The sequence below is a fragment of the Chlorocebus sabaeus genome, chromosome 18 (genome assembly GCF_047675955.1).
Source record: "Chlorocebus sabaeus isolate Y175 chromosome 18, mChlSab1.0.hap1, whole genome shotgun sequence".
Lineage (NCBI taxonomy): Eukaryota > Metazoa > Chordata > Mammalia > Primates > Cercopithecidae > Chlorocebus > Chlorocebus sabaeus.
This window is the reverse complement of record NC_132921.1, coordinates 3,486,982-3,508,006: the sequence shown is the minus strand read 5'-3', so window position 1 is coordinate 3,508,006 and position 21,025 is coordinate 3,486,982. Positions and strand designations below refer to the sequence as shown.

The window sequence follows — 21,025 nt, the reverse complement described above, 5'->3', positions numbered from 1 at the left end:
CGCGCGTAAATGCGAGTGGGCAATGCCACCTGAGCCTCTGCACGCCCACTGGGCCAGAGCACACCCAGGGTACAGTGCGGCTGAGTCAGAGGCGGCAGCCACCCTTGTGCTCAGCTCAGTTGGGGAGTCTGGGACCCTTTAGTCCCCGCTCAGTGGAGCTGAGCAGAGGGTACCTTACCAGCTTAAAAATTCTGGAAAGCGTGCCCTGGGCATCGACTCCCTTGAATCCCTTGTGAGCCGATTTATAGTCGGACGCTCTGCCTCCGTAGCCAAATCCTGGTTTCTGCCCTTCGGCCCCCTGCAAGAAAAGACCACAGAGCTCAGCCTCCACCCGCAGTGCTAGGCAGGCTGCTCGAGCCACTGGGAGCTGCCACCAGGGCCCCGGGGAAGGGCCCAGGCCCCGGACTGGACTGGTGAGTGGTTCAGGAGCCACGGGCCAGCACCGCGCTGAGGGGGTGGGGGCGGGAGAGGCTGCTCCCCCAGATCTACCGGGGTGTTGGCCGCAGAGAGAGGAGCGCTCTGGTTTGGGCGGAGGCTCTCTCATGAGATAATGCGGCCCAAACACACATATTTTAAGGATCTAAATCATTTAGGGAACAGTTGCTTACCTTCACGCTGTGGGGTGTTCAAGAGAAGATTAGCAAACATCAAGCAAATCAAGGTAAGGAGGCTCCTGCCTACACGTGTTTGGAGGACTTGGACCCTGGGGGGCTGTGCGGTGTGTAGGTACCAGTCCCTGGAGGCCCTGGCCCGCGCCCTTTCCTGGGGGCTCCTTTTGCTGATTGATTTGCACAGATTGGATTCTGGTCACATGGGCTCTGTGGTTCTAGGATCTGTCTGGGAAATCGAGAGTCCTTGGCCTTAGTGAAATGTCGAGCCTCATATCTTTTATAAGGTTTTGAGACAAAATCCTGAGCTCTCTCCCAGGCGTGAGCAGGAATCAAGTCTCCTTGGCCATAGCTCGGACTGGGAGCAAGGCCCTTGCCAGGAGCCCGGGGCTGCTGAACTGGACAGAGGGAGGAGGCAGGCCTGGCTGGCACGGGGGGCAGCCGCGTCCTGGCAGCAGCGGGACAGCGTCTCCTCCCATTCCCCCAGCACCTTTCTGGCTCCTCCAGCTGTGTGGCCTTGGGCAAGGGCAGGAACCTCTCTGAGCTTCAGTTTCCTCATCTACACAATGGGGTTGTGCAAGAACATGCTCCTCAGTGGAGGCTGCCAACTCTGGGCTTTGGTGCCAGCTGTCGTTATGGAAGTGGGAACTCCACTGCAAACATGGGGAGGAACGGAAGGAGCTCGCTGTGGAGTCTGAACGCGGTGGACATTAACACCCGGGGGCGAAGTGTCCTCCCACGGTGGGTGGGTGCACTGTCTGTGGGAAGGCCGACCGCGCTGTTAGCTTTTCAGGGTGGCATCTTGGTTGGTCTCGTGAATCTCTACTTAACGGACAGGGTCCAGACTGCACTTCATGTTTTGCCAACAAGAAATGGGAGACTCTCCTGGTGCCCTCTCCTGAAGACTTGTGGAGACCAAACCAAACTGTCTCCCCTCCATCAGCCTGCAGCCTTTTTTCCATTTCATTAAAGTGTTTTAGGACAGGGAGGACCTTGAGCAACCTAGCCCATCTCTTATTTAGAGGTGAGGAAGATGACGCCAGAGGGCTCAAGGCTTCCAGAGCACCTGGCTGCACCCACAGCCTCTGCTGGGCGCTTCCCACCCTACATGCTACTTGTACAGTTTTCTTTTCATTCAACCTGTGCTTGGGAGCGAGCACGGCCACTCAGAGCCAGGCAGCTGCTTTTGTGTGAACAGTTGATTCAGGGGCTATCCAGTGAGGTGAGGGACAGGGGATGTGTGGCAAGAAGGTCTAAGCACCATGCACGAGGGGACAGCCAGCCTCGCCCTTGCGTCCCAGAGGTTTCCAGGTTTGTGCTCACTCCCTGATGGCAGAGGGTGCGGGAGGCCAGGCTGTCAGCTCCACGTGGCAGAGAGCCGCTTCCCCTGCAAGCGCTACATCATTCTGTCCTAGTCTATTGCTTGTCTCCAAAAATAGAGTTTTCGAGAACTAAATCCGGGGATTGACTTTCAGATTAATAATCTGCTTGGCCTTTCCTCCTTTCAAATCCTCAGTCATGTTTATCTTTGGGCAACCTAGAATGTACCGGGAAACACACAACACAGTTTAGAAAGAGAAAGTGGGGCTCTCCGGAACTCCAGACAAGGAGAGAGTCCTGCGGCTCTGGGAAACAGACAAGCAGACAACATGCAGAGGAGGGTTTTGCTTTGGAAAAAAGAGAAATGCAACAGACATTAGTAGGACCCCAAAAGGAGAGATGCGGGAAAATGCAGGCGTCTTTCTTGTTAGCTGCTGGGCAGAGTGGCCTGTGCACGGCCCCCCATCGCTCCCCATTCGGGGGGATCCTGCACGATGGCCCCAAAGTCCACTCCTAGAAAATTAAGAGCAGATAAAGCAGTAGCTAAAATAAGATTTCTGGGTGAAAAGTGAATTTCCTTCTTCTATCCTCTTTGTCTCCTGCTGGCACAGAAAATAAAAAATTAATTGTCTGTGAGTACTAGTCCATGTACATTTGCTACGTGACTGTCATCGTTTTGCAAATTCATTAGGTCAGAAAAAGCAAGTCAAATATGCATTCATAGGAAATGTTTCAGTAACTATCCTAGTTCCTAATTCAGTTCAATCATGTGTGGGACTGATGTGCGATCCTCATGGAATCTTTTCTCTGCCTTTCTCTCTAGTGTCCCGTCCCTTCCTCCCTCTCTTCCTCCCTCTTTCCCACCTTCCTTCTGTTTTCTTTTCCAGTTCTTTCTTCCTGTTCTTTTTCCTGGTTGCCTTTCTTTTAAAATGTATTCATTCATTTATATGATGCTTATTAACTGAGCAGAAGGTGTAGACAGGCTCTGTTGTAGAGTATGAGGGCATTGCAGTTTGGAGACAGATACAACCTGTCTATGATATGTTAGTGGCTATTCCTCCATTTTATTCTAAAATTAAAACTTTTATACAGTAAGAATCATATCTGATATTTGCTACTAACTAAAGTCTATAAGTTTGGTTAGAATATAATGATTGGCATTTTAATTTGGCTCAGACACCAAATTCGTTCACTAGAAATTTCAAATTGGCCACTTTAAACCTTCCTTGAACATTTGCGTTCAGCATTAACAAGCCTAAAATGCCTAAGGAAGATTTTCTGGATGGCTTGATATCTATGTTTTTTATTATTAAAACACATACAAAACAAAAATCTTTGGATTAATGAGGTTATAAATCCAGCAACTCTATAGAGCCTATTTTTCTGTTCATTAGCAGAATCATTTTTCCAGCATCAGCATCTGGGGTTACTGAGATGGGCCAGCCAGTCCCACTTCCACATGCGGGTTCCTGGGACTTGTTTCTCGCATTGGTTGTGTTGGAAGAAGTTAAACATGTTCTCGGACAAGGTATTGCTCCCTCCATGGGAGGGAGACCAGTCACGTCTCCTGGGAACCCTTTGGGAGAAGATGGTCTGGCCTTGCAGGGCCAGGTCCCAGGCACAGGAGCAAGAGACCGGACCTGCCAGAAGGGAAGACCACGTTTCACTTCCCCAGTGGAAGAGAAGGCGGCCCGATCCCAGCTGTGGGCAGAGAGGTCTTGAGAGGAGAGAAAAGGGGGCCAGGAAGCAACCGAAACAGAGCAGAACACAAAAGTCGCGGGGCTATGGGGACCGGGATGGAAGAGGAAGCCGACGGAAGTGCGTTCATCACCTACCCAGCTAAATCTGCTCAGGGACAGTCCTCTCCCCTGCATGAGGAAGACAAAGAAATAATGACATGGTGGTCAGCGAAGGGAAAGGCCTTTCAATAAACAGGAAACACAATGAAAGCGCGGTAGAGCTGAGGTGGTAAAAACAGGTTCCACCCGGAGCTCCGAGGGGGCCGCAGGCTCAGGGCCCCAGCAGGTGTGCAGCGGGGGGAGAGGCAGGAGGGTGCATGGATCTGCCGACCTGTTCTACTTGGCAGCCGCAAGGCAACACGTTTTGGGATGAATTCAGGTAGCTCTGAGCCTAGCTCTCTCTTTGGTACATTACGGGATTTTAGAGAAGGTCTATCAGTAAAGTGATGACTAATCAAAACATTCCAAGGTCTTACCTTTCCCTGCGATGGGGGTGGAGTGCGAGGCGTCACCTGGAAAGACACAGAGAACCATGGGCTGCATTGGGAGCCCCGTGCGGCCGCCCATTTCCTACCGGGCGCCTGGCCACCGAGGGTGGCCAGCACCCACCACCGTCAGAAGCACCCGGGCGCCTGCCCGCCGAGGGTGGCCAGCACCCATCAGCCATCAGAAGCACCCGGGCGCCTGCCCGCCGAGGGTGGCCAGCACCCATCACTGTCAGAAGCACCCGGGCACCTGCCTGCCGAGGGTGGCCAGCACCCATCACCGTCAGAAGCACCCGGACGCCCAGCCTCCCCATTTCTTTCCTAGTTGGTCAAGAAGTATAGACCTGAGACTGGAAATATTCTAGATGACGCAGATCCTCCAGGGCACTCAAAGTGCTTCAGAGAATGGAAACGCCTCTCAGAGGCTCTGTAGCTGGGGAATGGGTCCATCCTGGGACACAGGGATGATGCTCACCCGCCCTCATTGATGGAGGCGGTGAACTTTGCCTCACTGTGAGTCCTATTAGGGGCTGGAAGTAGCAGGTCCTCTGACATTCAGAGCTTCCAAGGGGATGCCCCCAGGTCTGCAGCTCCTAAACGCACTTATCAAATACGACCATAAAATGCTGCACTGAGATCTTGGAATTAGAGGCCTGTGGTTTTGTTGTTTTTATTAGTCTTCGTTTTGCACAGCACTTTTAGGTTTACAGAAAAACTGTGCAGAAATTAGTTTCCACATACCCCGAACAGTTTCCCTTATTAGCAACACGGCATCAGGGTCTCTCGGTGCCGTGCATTCTACGGGTTTGGACAAGTGCGTGCTCTTCAGACACCACTGCAGCTTGGACAGAGCAGGTTCACTGCCCTAAAAGTGCCCTGTGCTCTCTCTGCTGCCCCCTCCCCTCCCAGCGCATGGCAAGAGCTCTCTATGGACTGCAAGGCCTGTGTTTTTAGGCTAAGTGTTACATGGGAGTCTAATCTCAAGAGAAGTGAGCTGTCTGGAGAACGCACAGAGCGCACCGTGCAATCCGTGGTGGGAAGTGCTTGTTTGGAACTCGCTATCAGGTGCGAGGGGTGAGTTCCCCGGCCAGCCTTACCCTGATGAGGGCCCCGGTGCCACCCCCAAACATACGAACGTCCTGTGTGCGTGACAGCAGCCGCCAGCACCCCTCCTCCCCTCACAGTTGCTACCTCTTCCCACAGATCGTCACTTACAATGTTCTTGAAGAAGTGGACTACGGGGTTTTCATCTTGAGTCCGGCCATGTGACTTCTGGGGCAGGGAGCCGTAGTGAGCAGTTCTTGCTGCGTGGTGTGAGTCCTGAAAGACAGAGAGGCAGTGACCTCAGGACAAGTCCATAGTCCCTGCGGCTTGTCCCCCTCAGGGAAGCTGGATCTCTCCTCCTTTGTGGTCTGGATGTTTTAAGGGCTTTCTACTAGGAGGCTGCAGTTGAGCCACCAGACACACCTGGCGCAGCTACGGGCTGGCAGCAGTGGGTTTGGGTGTGCGACTTGCTGGGGAGAGATTTCTATCACCGACTTAGTGGGTGGTTCTCATGAAGGTGTATTAGCAAATAGAGGTGACGTGACGGTAACTCAAGGGGGATTCCATCTGAGATAGGGTCAGGTTCAGCAAAGCATTGAGAGAAAAATGTTATTATCCCCAGGCTTCTGGGTTGAATACAGGAAAATGCTCGGGAAAGACACACAGAAAAACACACGATAGCATGAGGCAGGCAGCTCATGGGCTTTGACACAGCTGCGTAACATGAGCTGGTCTCCGCTTCTCAAACTAAGTGTCTCATGCCACCCTGGCACCGGCCTGATTTGGGACGGTCACTCATACATCTCGAGTAAGAGGAAGTGGAGAGGGAGGAACGGCTGGTCATGAGTGCCCTGGGCCGACTGGTAATCAACAGAACCAGAACATTCCAGGTCGGTAGAGATTGCACAGAAGATAGAGAGTGGTAAGCGCTGCGAGAGTTTAGCTTACAGTGGAGGGAAGGGAAGAGCCACGCACCCAGGGAGCAGGGGATGCAGGGGTCACGGGACGCAGGGGTCGCAGGGGACACAGGGGTCACAGGGGACGTAGGGACGCTGCAGCTTTTGCAGACTTCATGCATTGTCTGCTTGGCTCTCAGCTCAACTGCAAAGGCCCAACAGCAGTGAACATGCACCAGGCAAGAGGGCCGACCACGAGTTCTCAGAAAAGCAAAGGAAAGGGACTCAGGATGAGCTTGTGAGATTGATTTTGTCAATTTCCCCCTCACTTTCTCACTGTGGCTCCCAGATCCTACTTGTTCAGAAACAGCCTGCATGTAAAGAGCCCACACCTCAGGCAGGATCGAATTTCTGGAGGTCAGAGGAGCTCTGGCCCCAGCATTCTGGCTGCACCCCGTCAACACAGAACACAGCGGAAACAGATCAGTTAAATGCACTGAAGTCAATTGAAGCATTTCCCTCCAGTCTCTTGGCTCTGTGCACACTGATTGGGAGGACCCCTTGTTGTTCAGAAGACAGTTTTGCCACCAAAGGCCTTAAGTGCACTTCTCTGGGATTTACGGTAGTGCACGGAATGGTGGAATTCAGTAGGTGACAACTGCATGCTGCAGCCACAAAGGACAATATTTGCAGAGTGTGCAGCGTTTCAATGTTCAGAGATGAACATTGAGCCCAGATGGGGGTCTCCACACAGCACACATCAGGTCTGAAGTTTTGCTGGCACTGGACTCTTTCTTCAGCCCTCCTTCCCTACTCGATCTTCTTCAAAGCAGCGGTTCCCAACATTTTTGGCACCAGGGATGGGTTTCGTGGAAGACAATTTTTCCATGGATGGGGGTAGGGGAATGGTTTTGGGATGAAACTGTTCCACCTCAGATCATCAGGCATTAGATTCTCATTAGGAGTGCACAACTTCGATCCCTCGAACACGCCGTTCCCAGTAGGGTTTGCTCTCCTATGGGAATCTGGTGCCAACGCTGACCTGACAGGAGGCAGAGCTCAGGAGATAATCTCACTCAACCGCCGCTCGCCTGCTGCTGTGCACCTCGGTTCCTAAGAGGCCACAGACCAGTACCGGTCCAGGGCCTCGGGGTTGGGGACCCCTGCTTCAAACGTTTCTTGCCCTCACCCCCAGACTACTAACAGCTCCCCTGCTGCCTGTGAGGCTCCCTGCCCTGCCCATCCTTCAGGGGGAAGCCAAAACTCTTGGTTCCCTGGGCCCTAACGTGGGGAGGCTTCCTGTCCACCTTCCCAGCGTTCAGCACCCAGAGCAGAGCAAGCTTCCTGAAACAGAAGCAACGCGGATATCCCTCTCCTTCCAGTGTCCCGTGGCCGCCCTTGCCCACAGCGGGAGCCCTGTTACTCTGGGCGCTTCTGAGGGCCCTTCGCTCTGGCTGCAGTCCTGCCAGGAGCCGGAGCCCCAGCCTCAGGTCTCCTCCCACCTGCCCTGGCTGCCTAGCATCCGTCCCTTGCCCTGGGTCACGCGCCTATGCCCTGGCCCCGCCCATCTTCCATATGGACGGGCTGTGTATCCCCTGCCCCGGGCCTTGCACAGGGTCCTTTCTGTCCACAAGGCCCTTTCTTCTCCCCTCTGGAACCTCCTCAGGGCCCAGGGCAAAGGCATCTCCCATGCACAGGGCCTGCTCGGCACTGCGAGCTCTGTTTTTTGCACCCCTTGCCTGTGGCCTCCCCTGTGACAGAGCTGCAGGCACAGCACGGCGTAACCATGAGCTGCTCGTCCCTCTCTGCCCTGGGCCTCATTACTTCCCAACTAAATGCCGGGGGCCAGGCATGGTCCACGTTCTGAAGATACTGCAAAAGTGAAGCAGACGGAATTCCTGCCTGAGAGGTTTTGAATGCATGAGGAATGAAAGAGGGATCCCATTTTGGCTGGGCGTGGTGGCTCACGCCTGTAATCCTAGCATTTTGGGAGGCCGAGCCGGGCAGATTGCCTGAGGTTAGGAGTTTGAGACCAGCCTGGGCAATATGGTGAAACCCCGTCTCTACTAAAATACAAAAAATTAGCCAGGCTTGGCATCGTGCGCCTATAGTCCCAGCTTCAGGGGGCCGAGGCAGGAGAATTGCTTGAACCTGTGAGGTGGAGGTTGCAGTGAGCTGAGATTGCGCCACTGCACTCCAGCCTGGATGACAGAGCGAGACTTTGTCTCCAAAAAAAAAAAATCCCATTTTATCCCTTGGATTTCTTAGTGATCAGCACTCCATATTTTACTAGTTGCCTTTCCCATTTTGTGCCCTCGTTGGTTAACGATTCTCATTCCTGGTGAGATTGCCAACCTCTCTCAGACACAGAGCGCAGCTCCCAACTCTTCACAGAAGGCCACTGGCGCTCTGCACGTGGCTGGCGCTCCAAGGCGGGTACCCCTCTGTTTACTGACACGCACAGAGGAGTGGAGTTTGCATGCTCAGTTTCCTCCCAGGCGGGTGCTGTGGGCTTCTGAACGTGAGGATGTCAGAAGGGCCGGGGACATTGGAGTTCCTAATAGAAATCCCTGATTCTTCGTATTCCAACTCATTCTCTCTGTGAATTCTGCAAGAATCCAAGGAATTCTCTGATTCTCCTTGTGTCATGTAATCTTTTATCGAATACTTCTCTGCGTTCAGTCACCAGTTGTATTTAGTCACCACTAACCAGCCTTGTACCTTCTCCACAAACCGTGAGAGAAGGGGTGTAAAATTATGAACCAAAAAACAAAATGGAAGAGACAGGAAATTGTTTAAACTTTAGGACGTACATCTTTAAGTGTTATGTCTACCAGACGAAGTTACTTATTAGCTTCTACTCCAATGGGCTGAAATCACTGACACAGCTCACAGTCTAGGGCAAGCCATGCTGCCCTTGGTGTTTGGGTAGCACTTCTCCACTTCTCCGCTTCTCCGCTTCTCCACTTCTCCACTTCTCCGCTTCTCCGCTTCTCCACTTCTTTGTTTCTCCACTTCTCTACTTCTTCGTTTCTCCACTTCTCCACTTCTCCGCTTCTCCACTTCTCCACTTCTTCATTTCTCCACTTCTCCACTTCTCTGCTTCTCCACTTCTCCACTTCTTCATTTCTTCATTTCTCCACTTCTCTACTTCTCCACTTCTTCACTTCTCTACTTCTCCACTTCTTCGTTTCTCCACTTCTCCACTTCTTCACTTCTCCACTTCTCCATTTCTCCACTTCTCCACCTCTTCACTTCTCCATTTCTCCACTTCTCCACTTCTCTACTTCTCCACTTCTTTGTTTCTCCACTTCTCCGCTTCTTCGTTTCTCCACTTCTTCACTTCTCCACTTCTCCATTTCTCCACTTCTCTACTTCTCCACTTCTCCACTTCTTCACTTCTCCACTTCTCCATTTCTCCACTTCTCTACTTCTCCACTTCTCCACTTCTTCGTTTCTCCACTTCTCACTTCTTCGTTTCTCCACTTCTCCACTTCTCTACTTCTCTACTTCTCCACTTCTTGACTTCTCCACTTCTTCATTTCTTCATTTCTCCACTTCTCCACTTCTTCACTTCTCTACTTCTCTACTTCTTCGTTTCTCCACTTCTCCACTTCTCCACTTCTTCACTTCTCCATTTCTCCACTTTTCCACTTCTCTACTTCTCTTTGTTTCTCCACTTCTTCACTTCTCCACTTCTTCGCTTCTCTGCTTCTCCACTTCTTCACTTCTCCACTTCTCTACTTCTCTACTTCTTCATTTCTCCACTTCTTTGTTTCTCCACTTCTCCGCTTCTTCGTTTCTCCACTTCTTCACTTCTCCACTTCGCCATTTCTCCACTTCTCTACTTCTCTACTTCTCCACTTCTTCGTTTCTCTACTTCTCCACTTCTCTACTTCTCCACTTCTTCGTTTCTCCACTTCTCCATTTCTCCACCTCTTCGTTTCTCCACTTCTCCTCTTCTCCACTTCTTCAATTCTCCATTTCTCTAGATGCTGAACTTTGGATTTTGAGTCACAGAAACATCGTTGACCTTTAAATCACTCATCCTGTGATTAAACTAGAAAAATGCCTTAAACTTTTTAAGTTTCTAAAGAAAAAACTTAGGCTTAGGTCAGGATTTTAAAGAAGTGAATGCTCAGTCACGCTGTGCAGATCTCAGAGGATTTTACAACTTGCCATGTTGTCAGAGATTCAATGGAGAATTACATAGATAATGCCTCACATGTGAATTAGGAATACCAGCTTTAAATGATAAAAGAAAAATGATATACTTTGGTAAGTGACTGTTATAATGAATATATTGGTCACTATACTGGTGAGGAAAAGGTAGTTTAAATCTTTTGAGGTACACATGGTGTTGGTAGGTTTTATTTGAGCTCTTGGAGCTATCATCACGGTCAGAAAAGTCTATGAAAAAGGCAGTTGGTTTATTGGTGGTCCTCACACAGAACTAAGAATGCAGTGAGCATCAACTGTTTGCTGAATTAACGTGTAGGCTGTTTAGTTTACTTTTAATACAGAACTGACACTGGTCTTCAGTGAATGGAATTATTATCATGAGATCATACACATTTTTCGGTTATAGATGCATTGAAGAGTGACTGAACTAGGATTCTGACTTGGGCTTTTAGCCATAGATCATTAGTTGCACAGATAATTTGAAGCAGTCTTATATTTGTGTTGTTATACCATAGATGTAATGACCTATTACTGATAGGACATTTAGTCAATTATATGTCTATAGCCAAGTAATGAACAATTAAAAAACAACATTAAAAATTATTATATAGAATAGCATCAAGGAAACAAAATATTAGGTATACATTTAGCAAAAAGGTACAGAACTTTAATGCTAACACTAGAAAAAGCTGGTGGAAGAAATCAAAGAGAACTTAAATAAACAGAGACATACTCTGTTCATGGATTAGAAGACTTAACATAGTAAAACTATTGATTCTTTCCCCAAATTGATCTACAGGTTTAATGCAATTCCAATTCAAATTCCAGCAAGGTTTTGTTTAGAGACAGGTGGATTCTAAAACTGTATGGAAATCCAAGGGAGCAAAAATAGCCAAACAATTGTGAAAAGGACACATAAAGTGAGAGAAACACATTACCTGGTTCTAAGATTGACTATGCAGCTATGGTAACTGAGGACCTGTGGTGTTAGAAGAAGGACAGGCACCTAGAATAATGTACAGAATGGAGCTCAGAGATAGACTCACCCAAACCTGACCAGCCAATACCTGGCAAAGATCATTGAATGGAAAAAACTGTCTTCTCAACAAACAGCATTGAAACAATTGAACATCCATATGTTTAAAAAAACAACAACAACAAAAACACACAAACACCACTTTAACCCCAGTCCACACCTTACATAAGATTGAACTCAAAATAGATCATAGATTGTTATCCCTGAGGTAAAACTATAAAATTTTAGAAGTAGCCATAGGAGAAAAGCCTTCCTGACCTGTGAGTAGACAACAAGTTCTTAGACCTGACACCAAAACATCATCTATGAAAGGAAAAATGGATAAACTGGACCTCATCCAAATTTAAAAACTTGTTTTACAAAAGACACCATCAAGAGCATGAAAAGACAAGCCACATACAGAGAGAAAATATTTGCAAATTACATATCTAACAAAGGACTTGAAAGCAGAATCTGTAAAGGACTCTCAAGACTCAACCAGAAGAAAACAAACAATTTGGTTTAAAAATGGACTAAACACTTGAATAAACACTTCAGCAAAGAGGACGTAGGGAGGGTGAATAAGCAGATGAAAAGACGTTCGACATCATCATCAGCATCAGGAAAACACAAATCAAAACCGTGAGGTGATACCACACCGTTAGAATGGCTGAAATAAAAAACGCCGACATTCCCAAGTGCTGGTTAGGATGTGGAGCCACCTGAGCCCTCATGGATTACCTTGGGAACGTGAACTGTCACTCCTGGAAACAATTTGGCAGTTTCTTAGAAAGTTAACCCTAAACTTACCATGTGACCCTGTAAGTCCATTTCCTGCTTTAAATACTAAAGGATAAATTACATGTTTTTGGAAATGGTTTTTATAATGAATATATTGGCCACCCATCTTTTGAGGGAAAAGTAATTTAAATTTTTATAAAAACTTATGTTTACACAATAACCGGTACATGAATGTTCACAGCAGCTGAACTCACTAGATTTCACTAAAAACTGTCAACAACCCAAATGTTCTTGAGAGGCTGAAGGGGTAAACACGCCGTGTTGTATTCAGGCATGAAATAGTATTTGGCAATAAAAATACAAACTCTAGATACAGGCAACAGCCTAGAGGCAGCTCCAAGGAATCTTGCTGAGTAAAAGCCGCCATTCTAAAAGGTTTTATACTGTGTGATCTTATTTCTATGACATGCTGGAAAAGGCTGACCTATATTGGGGGAGGTCAGAGGTGGGGGGTAGGGAATGGGGGGAAGGTGCAGTGTGGACCACGAGGGAAGGGGAGGTGGGAGGCTTTAGGGTTGTGTGTCCTTATTATGACGGTAGCTACACAAATCCATACATGCACCACAGCTTATAGAACTATACTCCCAAAGCAAGCCCATTTTGTTCATTATTTTGTGAACTAGAATAAGGTCATTTAACATGACCTGTCATTGTAGAGCCAGAAGTGGAATTCATGCACGCATTGTTTCACTGTGCGAATTTTTGGATTGGCAGTCTCGGGTCTCCCCTGAGAGCGCTGGCATCTCCTTCTGCCTCGGAGCTCCTGCAGGCTCCCTGACCTTTGCCTAGAGTGTCCTCCCCTTCCAAATGTCTCTGTTTTGGGAAAATATAGCCTTTTTTGGCTGCAACCCTCATCTGGCATTGGATTGTCCTTTTTAGCTTTCTGCAAGCATCTTCCCTCTTCAGCTAGATTTTAATCTTTCAGAGGAAAAAAGAAAAACTTCTGTGGGATCCCCAAAGCTTCTGGCATTTGGCTCACACAGTGGAGCTCAGCAAACAGAAGGTGGCAGAGGAACAAAAGCCCTCCATGGCAGCCTTGTGAAACAGCTTTGCTGCAGGGAGCTGGGAGACTCCAGCCCGGGTCTGACACCACCTGTGCGGCCTTGAGCAAGTCCCTTGGGGCCCTGGGGCTCTGGTTCCTCACGGGTGAAATGATGGGACTGAAACAGAGGCTCTCTGAGTGTTCTGTTCTAGAATTTTACTAAGAAACCACCTTGGGAAAGTGCAAAGCCTGCGAGATCAGTCTCTGCTGAGCTTTCACATTGGTTGTTTCCTGAGACTCCAGACCTGGGTTTTGATTGATGTTCCTAAAGAGCTTCTGTGCTGAGCACAGGAGAAAAAGCCCAGGAACACGCCTCAGGGTGGCGACGACCTCGGGCAGGGGACTGCGTGGTCCGCGTGGACGGGTGCTGCATCTGAGCCACTTTTTAAAAAGTAAATTTTTTACTGGGGTGAAACACACATAACATAAAACTTACCATTCTAACCATTTTTAAGTGTGCAATTCAGTGGCATACATCACATTCGCACTGTTGTATAATGCGTCACCGCCATCCCTCTCTAGACCCTCTCCAGCTTCCCGAACTGAAACCCGGTTCCCATGAAACACTCACTCTCCGTCCCCGGCCCAGCATTCAGGTCACTTTGTCTCTATGAACTGGGTCACCCTAGGGGCCTCCTATGCATGGAACCATGCAGCGTCTGTCCTCTGGGGATGGCTCAGTACACTTACCGCAGGGCCCTCCAGGCTCCCTGTGCTGCAGCCCATCAGAACTCCCTTCCACTGTTAGGCTGAGCGACATCCACTGCACCGTAGGCACGGATTGCTTTCTGCTCATCCATTCACCCTTCTGGGAACTTCTGGGCTGTGTCCACATTTTGGCTGTAGTTCTGAGTCACCTTTTAAGTGACCCAGGCTCCCCCGAGCGACGCTGATCTGATTTGGCCATGACATTCCCATGCCCTCGGGTGATGCGCAGAAGAGATGCCCAAACGCCCCACGCTCCTTTCCCCAACAGCCTGCGGTAAAGCTGCCTGGCCGAGGTTCCCTTCTTCTTTGAAGGAATTAGCAGCACACAGCATTGAGACCCTGACGCCTTTGTGAAGGTGGAGGTGCATTTACATTTACGAGATGAGATGGACACACACTATTAGGATGGCTTGGCTGAGAAGTGGAGCCCCGTGTCTGCCCCGCTTTCCAGTGAGTAGCTGATTGCAGGTCCATCCCATACAGCTTCAGTCACACGGGCCAGCAGGCAAGGTCAGAAGCAGCCCCATCCTTCTGGATCCTCGATCCGGGTCTGTGGTCCTTTCATGCAGCCCCTCGGCCCCTTCCTCACTGACCCCACAGCCCCTTGCTCACCACAAACCCTGCCCAGTTCAATTGCGGGAATGCACCACCACCTCCACGGCTTCCAGAGGGGCAGGAAATGTGATCAATGCAAGGTGTCAGCGGATTTTAAAAGCAGTATTTTGGGAGGTTTATTTTGCAATTTATGAGGAACGGGCACTTATTCTGTCACACCTTATGGTAAACAGGTTACCTGGTCCTAGGTGGGAGAAGCTGGGAGAAGATGCCAGGCCTTAAAGAAACAACAGGAGGAGGTGAGGGGAAGACGCAAGCTGGGCGGAACGCTTAGGGGGCGAAGGTGAACTCAAGTCACTTCCCAGACCAGCCACGGGGGACGCCAAAGAGGGTGGCCCACACTCCAGCCTTCCCGGAGGAGACCACCGAGGGCCTGAGCCAGCCTCACAACCTCAGCTTCCCCCGTCAGTCCCGTCAGAAGTTCTGAGCCACGGCTCCAGGAACACTTGTGCTGTATAAGGTCATCTTGAAAGTGAACTGAGAGCTGAACTTCAGCTCTCTAGGAGAGAAAGGATTCCTGCTGTTAGGTTTAGGGTTTTTTTTTCTTTTTTTGAGACAGTCTCACTCTGTCTTCCAGGCTGAAGTGAAGTACAATAGCCTGATCTTGGTTCACTGCAAGCTCCACCTCCTGGGTTCAAGCGATTCTCATACCTCAGCCTCCGAAGTAGCTGGGATTACAGGCACGTACCAGCATGCCTGGCTAAATTTTGTATTTTCAGTAGAGGCAGGTTTCACCATGTTGCCCAGTCTGGTCTTGAACTCCTGGCCTCAAGCGATCTGCCCACCTTGGCCTCCCAAAGTGCTGGGATTACAGGTGTAGCCACTGCACACGGCCTGCTTAGTTTTTAGGACACACATTTAGTAATTCCCTGATATACTTTCAGTTGTACACACTAAAGTTTAAAAAAAGCCAAAACTGTGAACATGTTGGTTATTCATTGAGATTTGTGTCTCCATGGCCATCCTCAACCTGTTTCAAGTACTGCACTTTCTTTGTAGGTGATTAAAAGCAGAGGAAGAGTTAGGTGGTCAGTTCCACCATAAAATAAGAAATGGACACAGGCCGCACCTGGTGATGTGGACTCATATGCTGGGGGGCATCCTGCAATCTGTGTTTTGGCAGCTAGCGATGAGGCCAGGACGTTTCTGCAAAATGTTTGGCTTATTTGGAGCTGAATACTTGGGACAAGTGAATAATTAAAAAATGACCTGATTTTTAAAAATGAATATTTTCTATTGTTTAGAAAAATAATACATGCTCATATAAAGATATCACATGAAATAAGAAAGTTAAGCAAGTTTGTGGAAAACTTCTACCACTTACGGATGACCCTGGTTTACACTTTGATGAGCACATTGTTAGATCTGGCTTTGTGCAAAAACACAGACAAAATATGCAAATGCCGTTCAAAGTGATCATACTAGACACACCGTTTTCTGCACCTGAGTTTTCTCGGTTTACTCAACGGTGTCAGAAGCCTCTTCCTATCAGTAGAGGTTTTCATCAGGATTCATAGAGCAGCAACAACAAAATGACAAACTTTCGGTTGGTAAATATAATGCCTTCCTGAAAAGTTTTTAAAATCATGGGAGGAAGACCATGGGTGGCCATTTATTTGTAAAAGAAATTCCTTTTTCCATGAGCCTGATTGTATGATTTTTGAAGAACTGTTTTCCTCATCACCAGCAGGCGGAGCTCCCGAGCACGGCACCCAGGCTGCTGCTCAGGGCCCATTTCTCTCCAGAAATCAGGAAGAGTTTGTTTGTTCTGTTTTGTTTCCACCACCCCCGCCCTGCTTTCCAATTTGTTTTAAGGTCTGGGGAGCTGGGCGTTCTTAAACGGGGAGGAGTAACAGGGAGTTGCCTCCCTATGCATCTGAAGATCAGCGGCTGCAGGGCCAAGGCCTTTCTCGGCAGCATCATTTCCATTCGGATTTTACTAAAGGAGATAGGTGGATGGAGTCAGTCCCTCTCAGAAGAAATGTTTACAATGAATTTGGAAAAAGATTAATATTCACTGGTGCCTGGAGTTTTGTGGTTGGGAAAAAAAGAGTTCAAGCTTTTACTTCATTGTCTGAGAGAGGAATTTAATTGCTTCCCTGAATCAATGATCACAAGGTCAACACGTGAAGGCCTAGTGAGTTTAGGGCTCTGAGCCTGCCCGGGTCCCCGCCCACGCGGTCCCCGCTCACCGGGTCCCTGCTCACTGGCCCGGACCCTGAAGCTCACTGATTCTCCAGATGGGACCATGCGGGGCCCGTGGGGCCTGGGTTCCTCCCCTGCCATCCCAGGCTGGAGTGTGCCCGCGTTTCTCTCCCGGATGAGAGTAAATCACTAGATACACGGGTGTAGATACACCTACCCAGAAGACTGGCCCAGTGTAGCCTGACAGCCTCCAGCAGCTCCGCCGCAGCCCACAGCAGCTAATGAGCCCGTTGGGGACCCACTCTGCAGTTTTAACAGATGGGCAAGGTATTGGAGGTCCTTACTCCCGTTTCACATGGAATCCTTTTGGAGACACAAGGAGAAGTGTGCATTCCTAGAACTTGGATGATGAATTAAGAAAATGCCCATAAGAGGCCAGGCATGGTGGCTCACACCTGCAATCCCAGAACTTTAGGAGGCCAAGGTGGGTGGATCACCTGAGGTCAGGAGTTTGAGACCTGCCTGGCCAACATGGCAAAACCCCCTCTCTACTAAAATACAAGAATTAGCCGGGTGTGGTGGTGGACACCTGTGATCCCAGCTACTCGGGAGGCTGAGGTAGGAGAATCACCTGACCTGGGAGGCGGAGATTGCAGTGAGCCGAGATCACGCCACTGCACTCCATCCTGGGGAACAAAGTGAGACTTTATCTCAAAAAAAAAAAAAAAAAAAATGCCCATGAGAAAGAGTTCCTGCTCATCTCACCCTCCCCTTACAATAGTGTTCTTACTGACACAGTCACGTGTCAGAACATCTTCTATCATTAGAGATGATCTGCCTTCTTTCCGATCACACGTATTAACAGATAAGTACATTGTTTCCCCATTGTTATTGTGTGCCAGTTTTTGGGAAGTGGGTCAAATAACTGAGTGCTGATAACATCTGCCCCGTTTTCCCACCTGATGGGATGGAGCACAGGAAGTTGGCTCCATGTGGAGTTGCCACCTGGAGACCTCTGCCCTCTTGTAAACCTGGAATGGTGCGTTCTCATGGAGGCAATCACGGCGGGGTCCCGTGCACCTGACTTTCTCCACCTGCATCTCCCATTAGGGCCTTTGCTACAGAGATGCATCCGTCAGCACTTGGGTGTGGAGCCTCAGCAAACGCCTGGCCTTCTCTTTGTCGTGTGGTCCGTGATGTCATCGCAGAATGACACGTTAGAAAAATGTCTCTGTTGATGCATCTCAATGTGCCCAGAGAGCAGCATCTACCATCCAGTGGCTAAATGCAGTAGGCATTTCCTTATGGGCATTGTCTTAATCACATAATTGGTCCAAGTTCTAGGAATGTACATTTTTTCCCTGTGTCCCCAAAAGGATTCAATGCAAAACCAGAACAGAGAAAGCAATGAGTCTTGGTTTTAAAACATGAGGTGTGAGCATCGTAAAGCAAAACATCATGCAGCACTGTTCCCACATCACCACTCAGTTTACAGATTTGAATATTGAGATGCAAAGAGGTTCAGGGACCTGCTCGCCGCGTCTGCGAGCTGTCTAAGGCTTGATCTTTAGACTCCATGCCAAGTGAGACTCTTGTGGAGTGAATGTAGGATGAGAGGCTCACGTTACCCACCCGAAACTCGGTGGCCTATGAGGAAATTCACTGGGTAGTCATAGGAGAAAGGGGAAAGGGAAGGGAGAAGAATGAATTTTTTTTTTTTTTTTTGAGACAGAGTCTCTCTCTGTTGCCCAGGCTGGAGTGCAGTGGCACGATCTCCGCTCACTGCAAGCTCTGCCTCCCGGGTTCACGCCATTCTCCTGCCTCAGCCTCCGGAGTAGCTGGGACTACAGGCACCCGCTACCTCGCCCGCCTTGTTTTTTGTATTTTTTTTAGTAGAGACAGGGTTTCACCGTGTTAGCCAGGATGGTCTCGATCTCCTGACCTCGTGATCCGCCCATCTTGGCCTCCCAAAGTGCTGGGATTACAGGCTTGAGCCACCGCGCCTGGCCGAGAAGAATGGATTTTTAAATTGTATTTTGTTTATCACAAGAATTTGTAGACTTAACCTTATAGTAAGTTATGAAGCTATTGGCTAGAAATAACAATGTGCTCATAAATGAGAAAAATAAACTAGTATCTGTAGACAAAGTCAATGACATATGCCAGTTAGTGTCTAGGGAATGAGGGAAGCTTCAATTGCGCTGTTTACTAGAAAATTAGTTCCCAATTATTTTGGTAAACACTGATGGATACAATAAATGCAAGTGTAGTTAATGAGATGAGATTTTCCAATTTTCTCTGTCATTTTGAAAGGTGCATTTCTTGGCATGAACCCGGGAGGTGGAGCTTGCAGTGAGCCAAAATCGCGCCACTGCACTCCAGCCTGGGTGACAGAGCGAGACTCTGTCTCAGAGAAAAAAAAAAAAGTGCATTTCTATGTAATTAAAACAAAGGACCTGTCAGTCCCTCCTTCAGTGGAAAGTGATGCCTCAGGACTGACAGAATGCATTGTCTGGACCATCCTGTTTTGTCTGTGTGACTGAAAACCAACCAGCCAACGTATCTCCTGGTACTTGTTCCTTTAATTCCCAGGTTGAACGTGGCGGATTTTTGCACACATCCACAGAGCGACGTTCGGGACCTATGCTGTTCATTTCGATGGTTTCACCAGTGGTCCTGAGAGTAAAGAGTGAATGAATTCGCTTTATCCTCTTTTTTCCTCCCAGGGTAATACTTGATTCTTGTCTCACTCTCAGGAAATGCAGATACCAGAGAGCTCAGAAGTTAATCCGAAAAAACTCAGAACCAGAGAGCTCAGGGATGAATCTGTGTGGCCTATTCGGAACCACGGAAGACAGTGGTGTCACTGCTTTTCTGAGCTGCCATGATAAGAAAGAACACAGAGGAATATTTGATATAATTTTTTTCTGGTGAAAGTGATAATATGCTTCTTTGGTGTATTTTTTTGAATTAGGAATCGTAAAATGTAGTTCTAGATGAACTAGATGCACATTTTCTGCCATTTTCCCCCTGCACCACACTTCTTTCATGGCTCACAGAGATCCTTTACATCCCCAGAAACCTTGTTTAAGTGATTAAATGATCTTCCTTAAAGATGCTCAAAGGAGACAGGCACCTACGTGGCGGCCTCCTTTCTCTCCAGGGATCTTCTGTTTCAATGCTTGTGTATTTTCTACCTAAAAACCGGTGGGAGTGGTGAACAGCAGACCCCCTGCAAATTATCTGAAGCTTAGGGTCATGGCATCTGTTTCCCATGGCAACTGGCCCAGCAGCTAAAACAGGCACCAATGAAATCAGTATTATTGGACAGAACACGTGTCAAAGCCTGCAAGGCTGGAGATGAGATGACACATCCGACCGTGAATGGTGGGCCGTGTGTCTCCCTTACTCTTACTCCCCATCCCCCTGACCTCACAACGCTCTGGCAATTCCAAGAAATCACAGAACACTGTGGTTCTCTTTTCAATACTAGTTAAACACTAGTTACAATACTAATTAAATAATAGCTTCCTCTGAAAAAAAGCAAGCCCATTTCTGGTCAAACGGCTCCCGCCATGCCTCAGGAGAGTGTAATCGATTTTTTTGTTTGTTTGTTTCTGGCAAGATCAGGGCACTTTGGATTTTGCAGTCTGGAGAGAATTCTTTTCTGTCTGAACGACAGATGCAGTTTTTCCTGTGTTTCTGCCCTTTGCCGGGTTGAAGATTATATTTATTCCTGAATCATTGGCTCGCACGAGTTAATGAAAGTCGCGGGCATTTATTTAGAAATAATAGGAAGCTGTGAACCATCCAGAATAGCGGGCTTCTCTCTAAGTCTGAAAAAATCCACAGACGTGCCTTTAGTTCTGATGCAGACTTCCGGTAACCTGAGGCTGTCCAGGCGATACAGCTCCTTGCAGATACTGGGATCGAGAGCGCTACAGGGCGGTGGCCACTGACGACCGCGACCTGTGTGTGGTTCCCCTCCTGGTGCTCTCCTTGGGGGGTTGTTGACTTGCCCCATGACAGGAAAATCAGTGTTTCTCCTCTTAGCAAACTGTGAGGCTGGACACAGAGATTCAGATACTGCTTTTGTAGATGTGGTCAGGGCATATCTGGTCATGTTTTCTCTCCCATGTTTCATAGGGAGGTGAGGTTCCTGTGGCCTCCTTTGGGCGCCTTTGCCTCTGTCCCCTGGTGATACAGGGGTCGGCATCAGAGACCTCTTGGCATGAAACCTCGTGGGACCCACATCGGGGCTCTGGCTCTGGGCACAGAAGGGCACAAAAGTCAAAGGTCGGCAGCCTGTGCTTCTGCCATTAAGTAAACCGTTCCAGTGGCTGCATTTTTCTGATCTGGGTTTAATCTCAAAGGGGAAGAGTTTTGATGCTGGGTTCCAGCTTCCTCATCCTGGTGAGTGTGCTG

At 48.7% G+C, this 21,025-nt stretch overlaps 1 protein-coding gene across 4 annotated transcripts in view; it reads right to left on the bottom strand.

The window, feature by feature from the left end:
• MBP (myelin basic protein) overlaps positions 1-21,025 on the bottom strand; it is a 154,522-nt gene that overhangs the window by 5,718 nt on the left and 127,779 nt on the right. For 2 of the 4 annotated variants that reach the window (XM_008013743.3, XM_008013745.3), the window contains 4 exons: positions 5,368-5,472; positions 4,144-4,179; positions 3,764-3,796; positions 179-298 (listed from right to left, as the gene is read on the bottom strand). In XM_008013743.3, the coding sequence (XP_008011934.1) occupies positions 179-298; positions 3,764-3,796; positions 4,144-4,179; positions 5,368-5,472 (294 nt within the window). The remainder of the gene's footprint in view (positions 1-178; positions 299-3,763; positions 3,797-4,143; positions 4,180-5,367; positions 5,473-21,025) is intronic. The other 2 variants (XM_008013744.3, XM_008013746.3) reach the window with 1 other exon arrangement.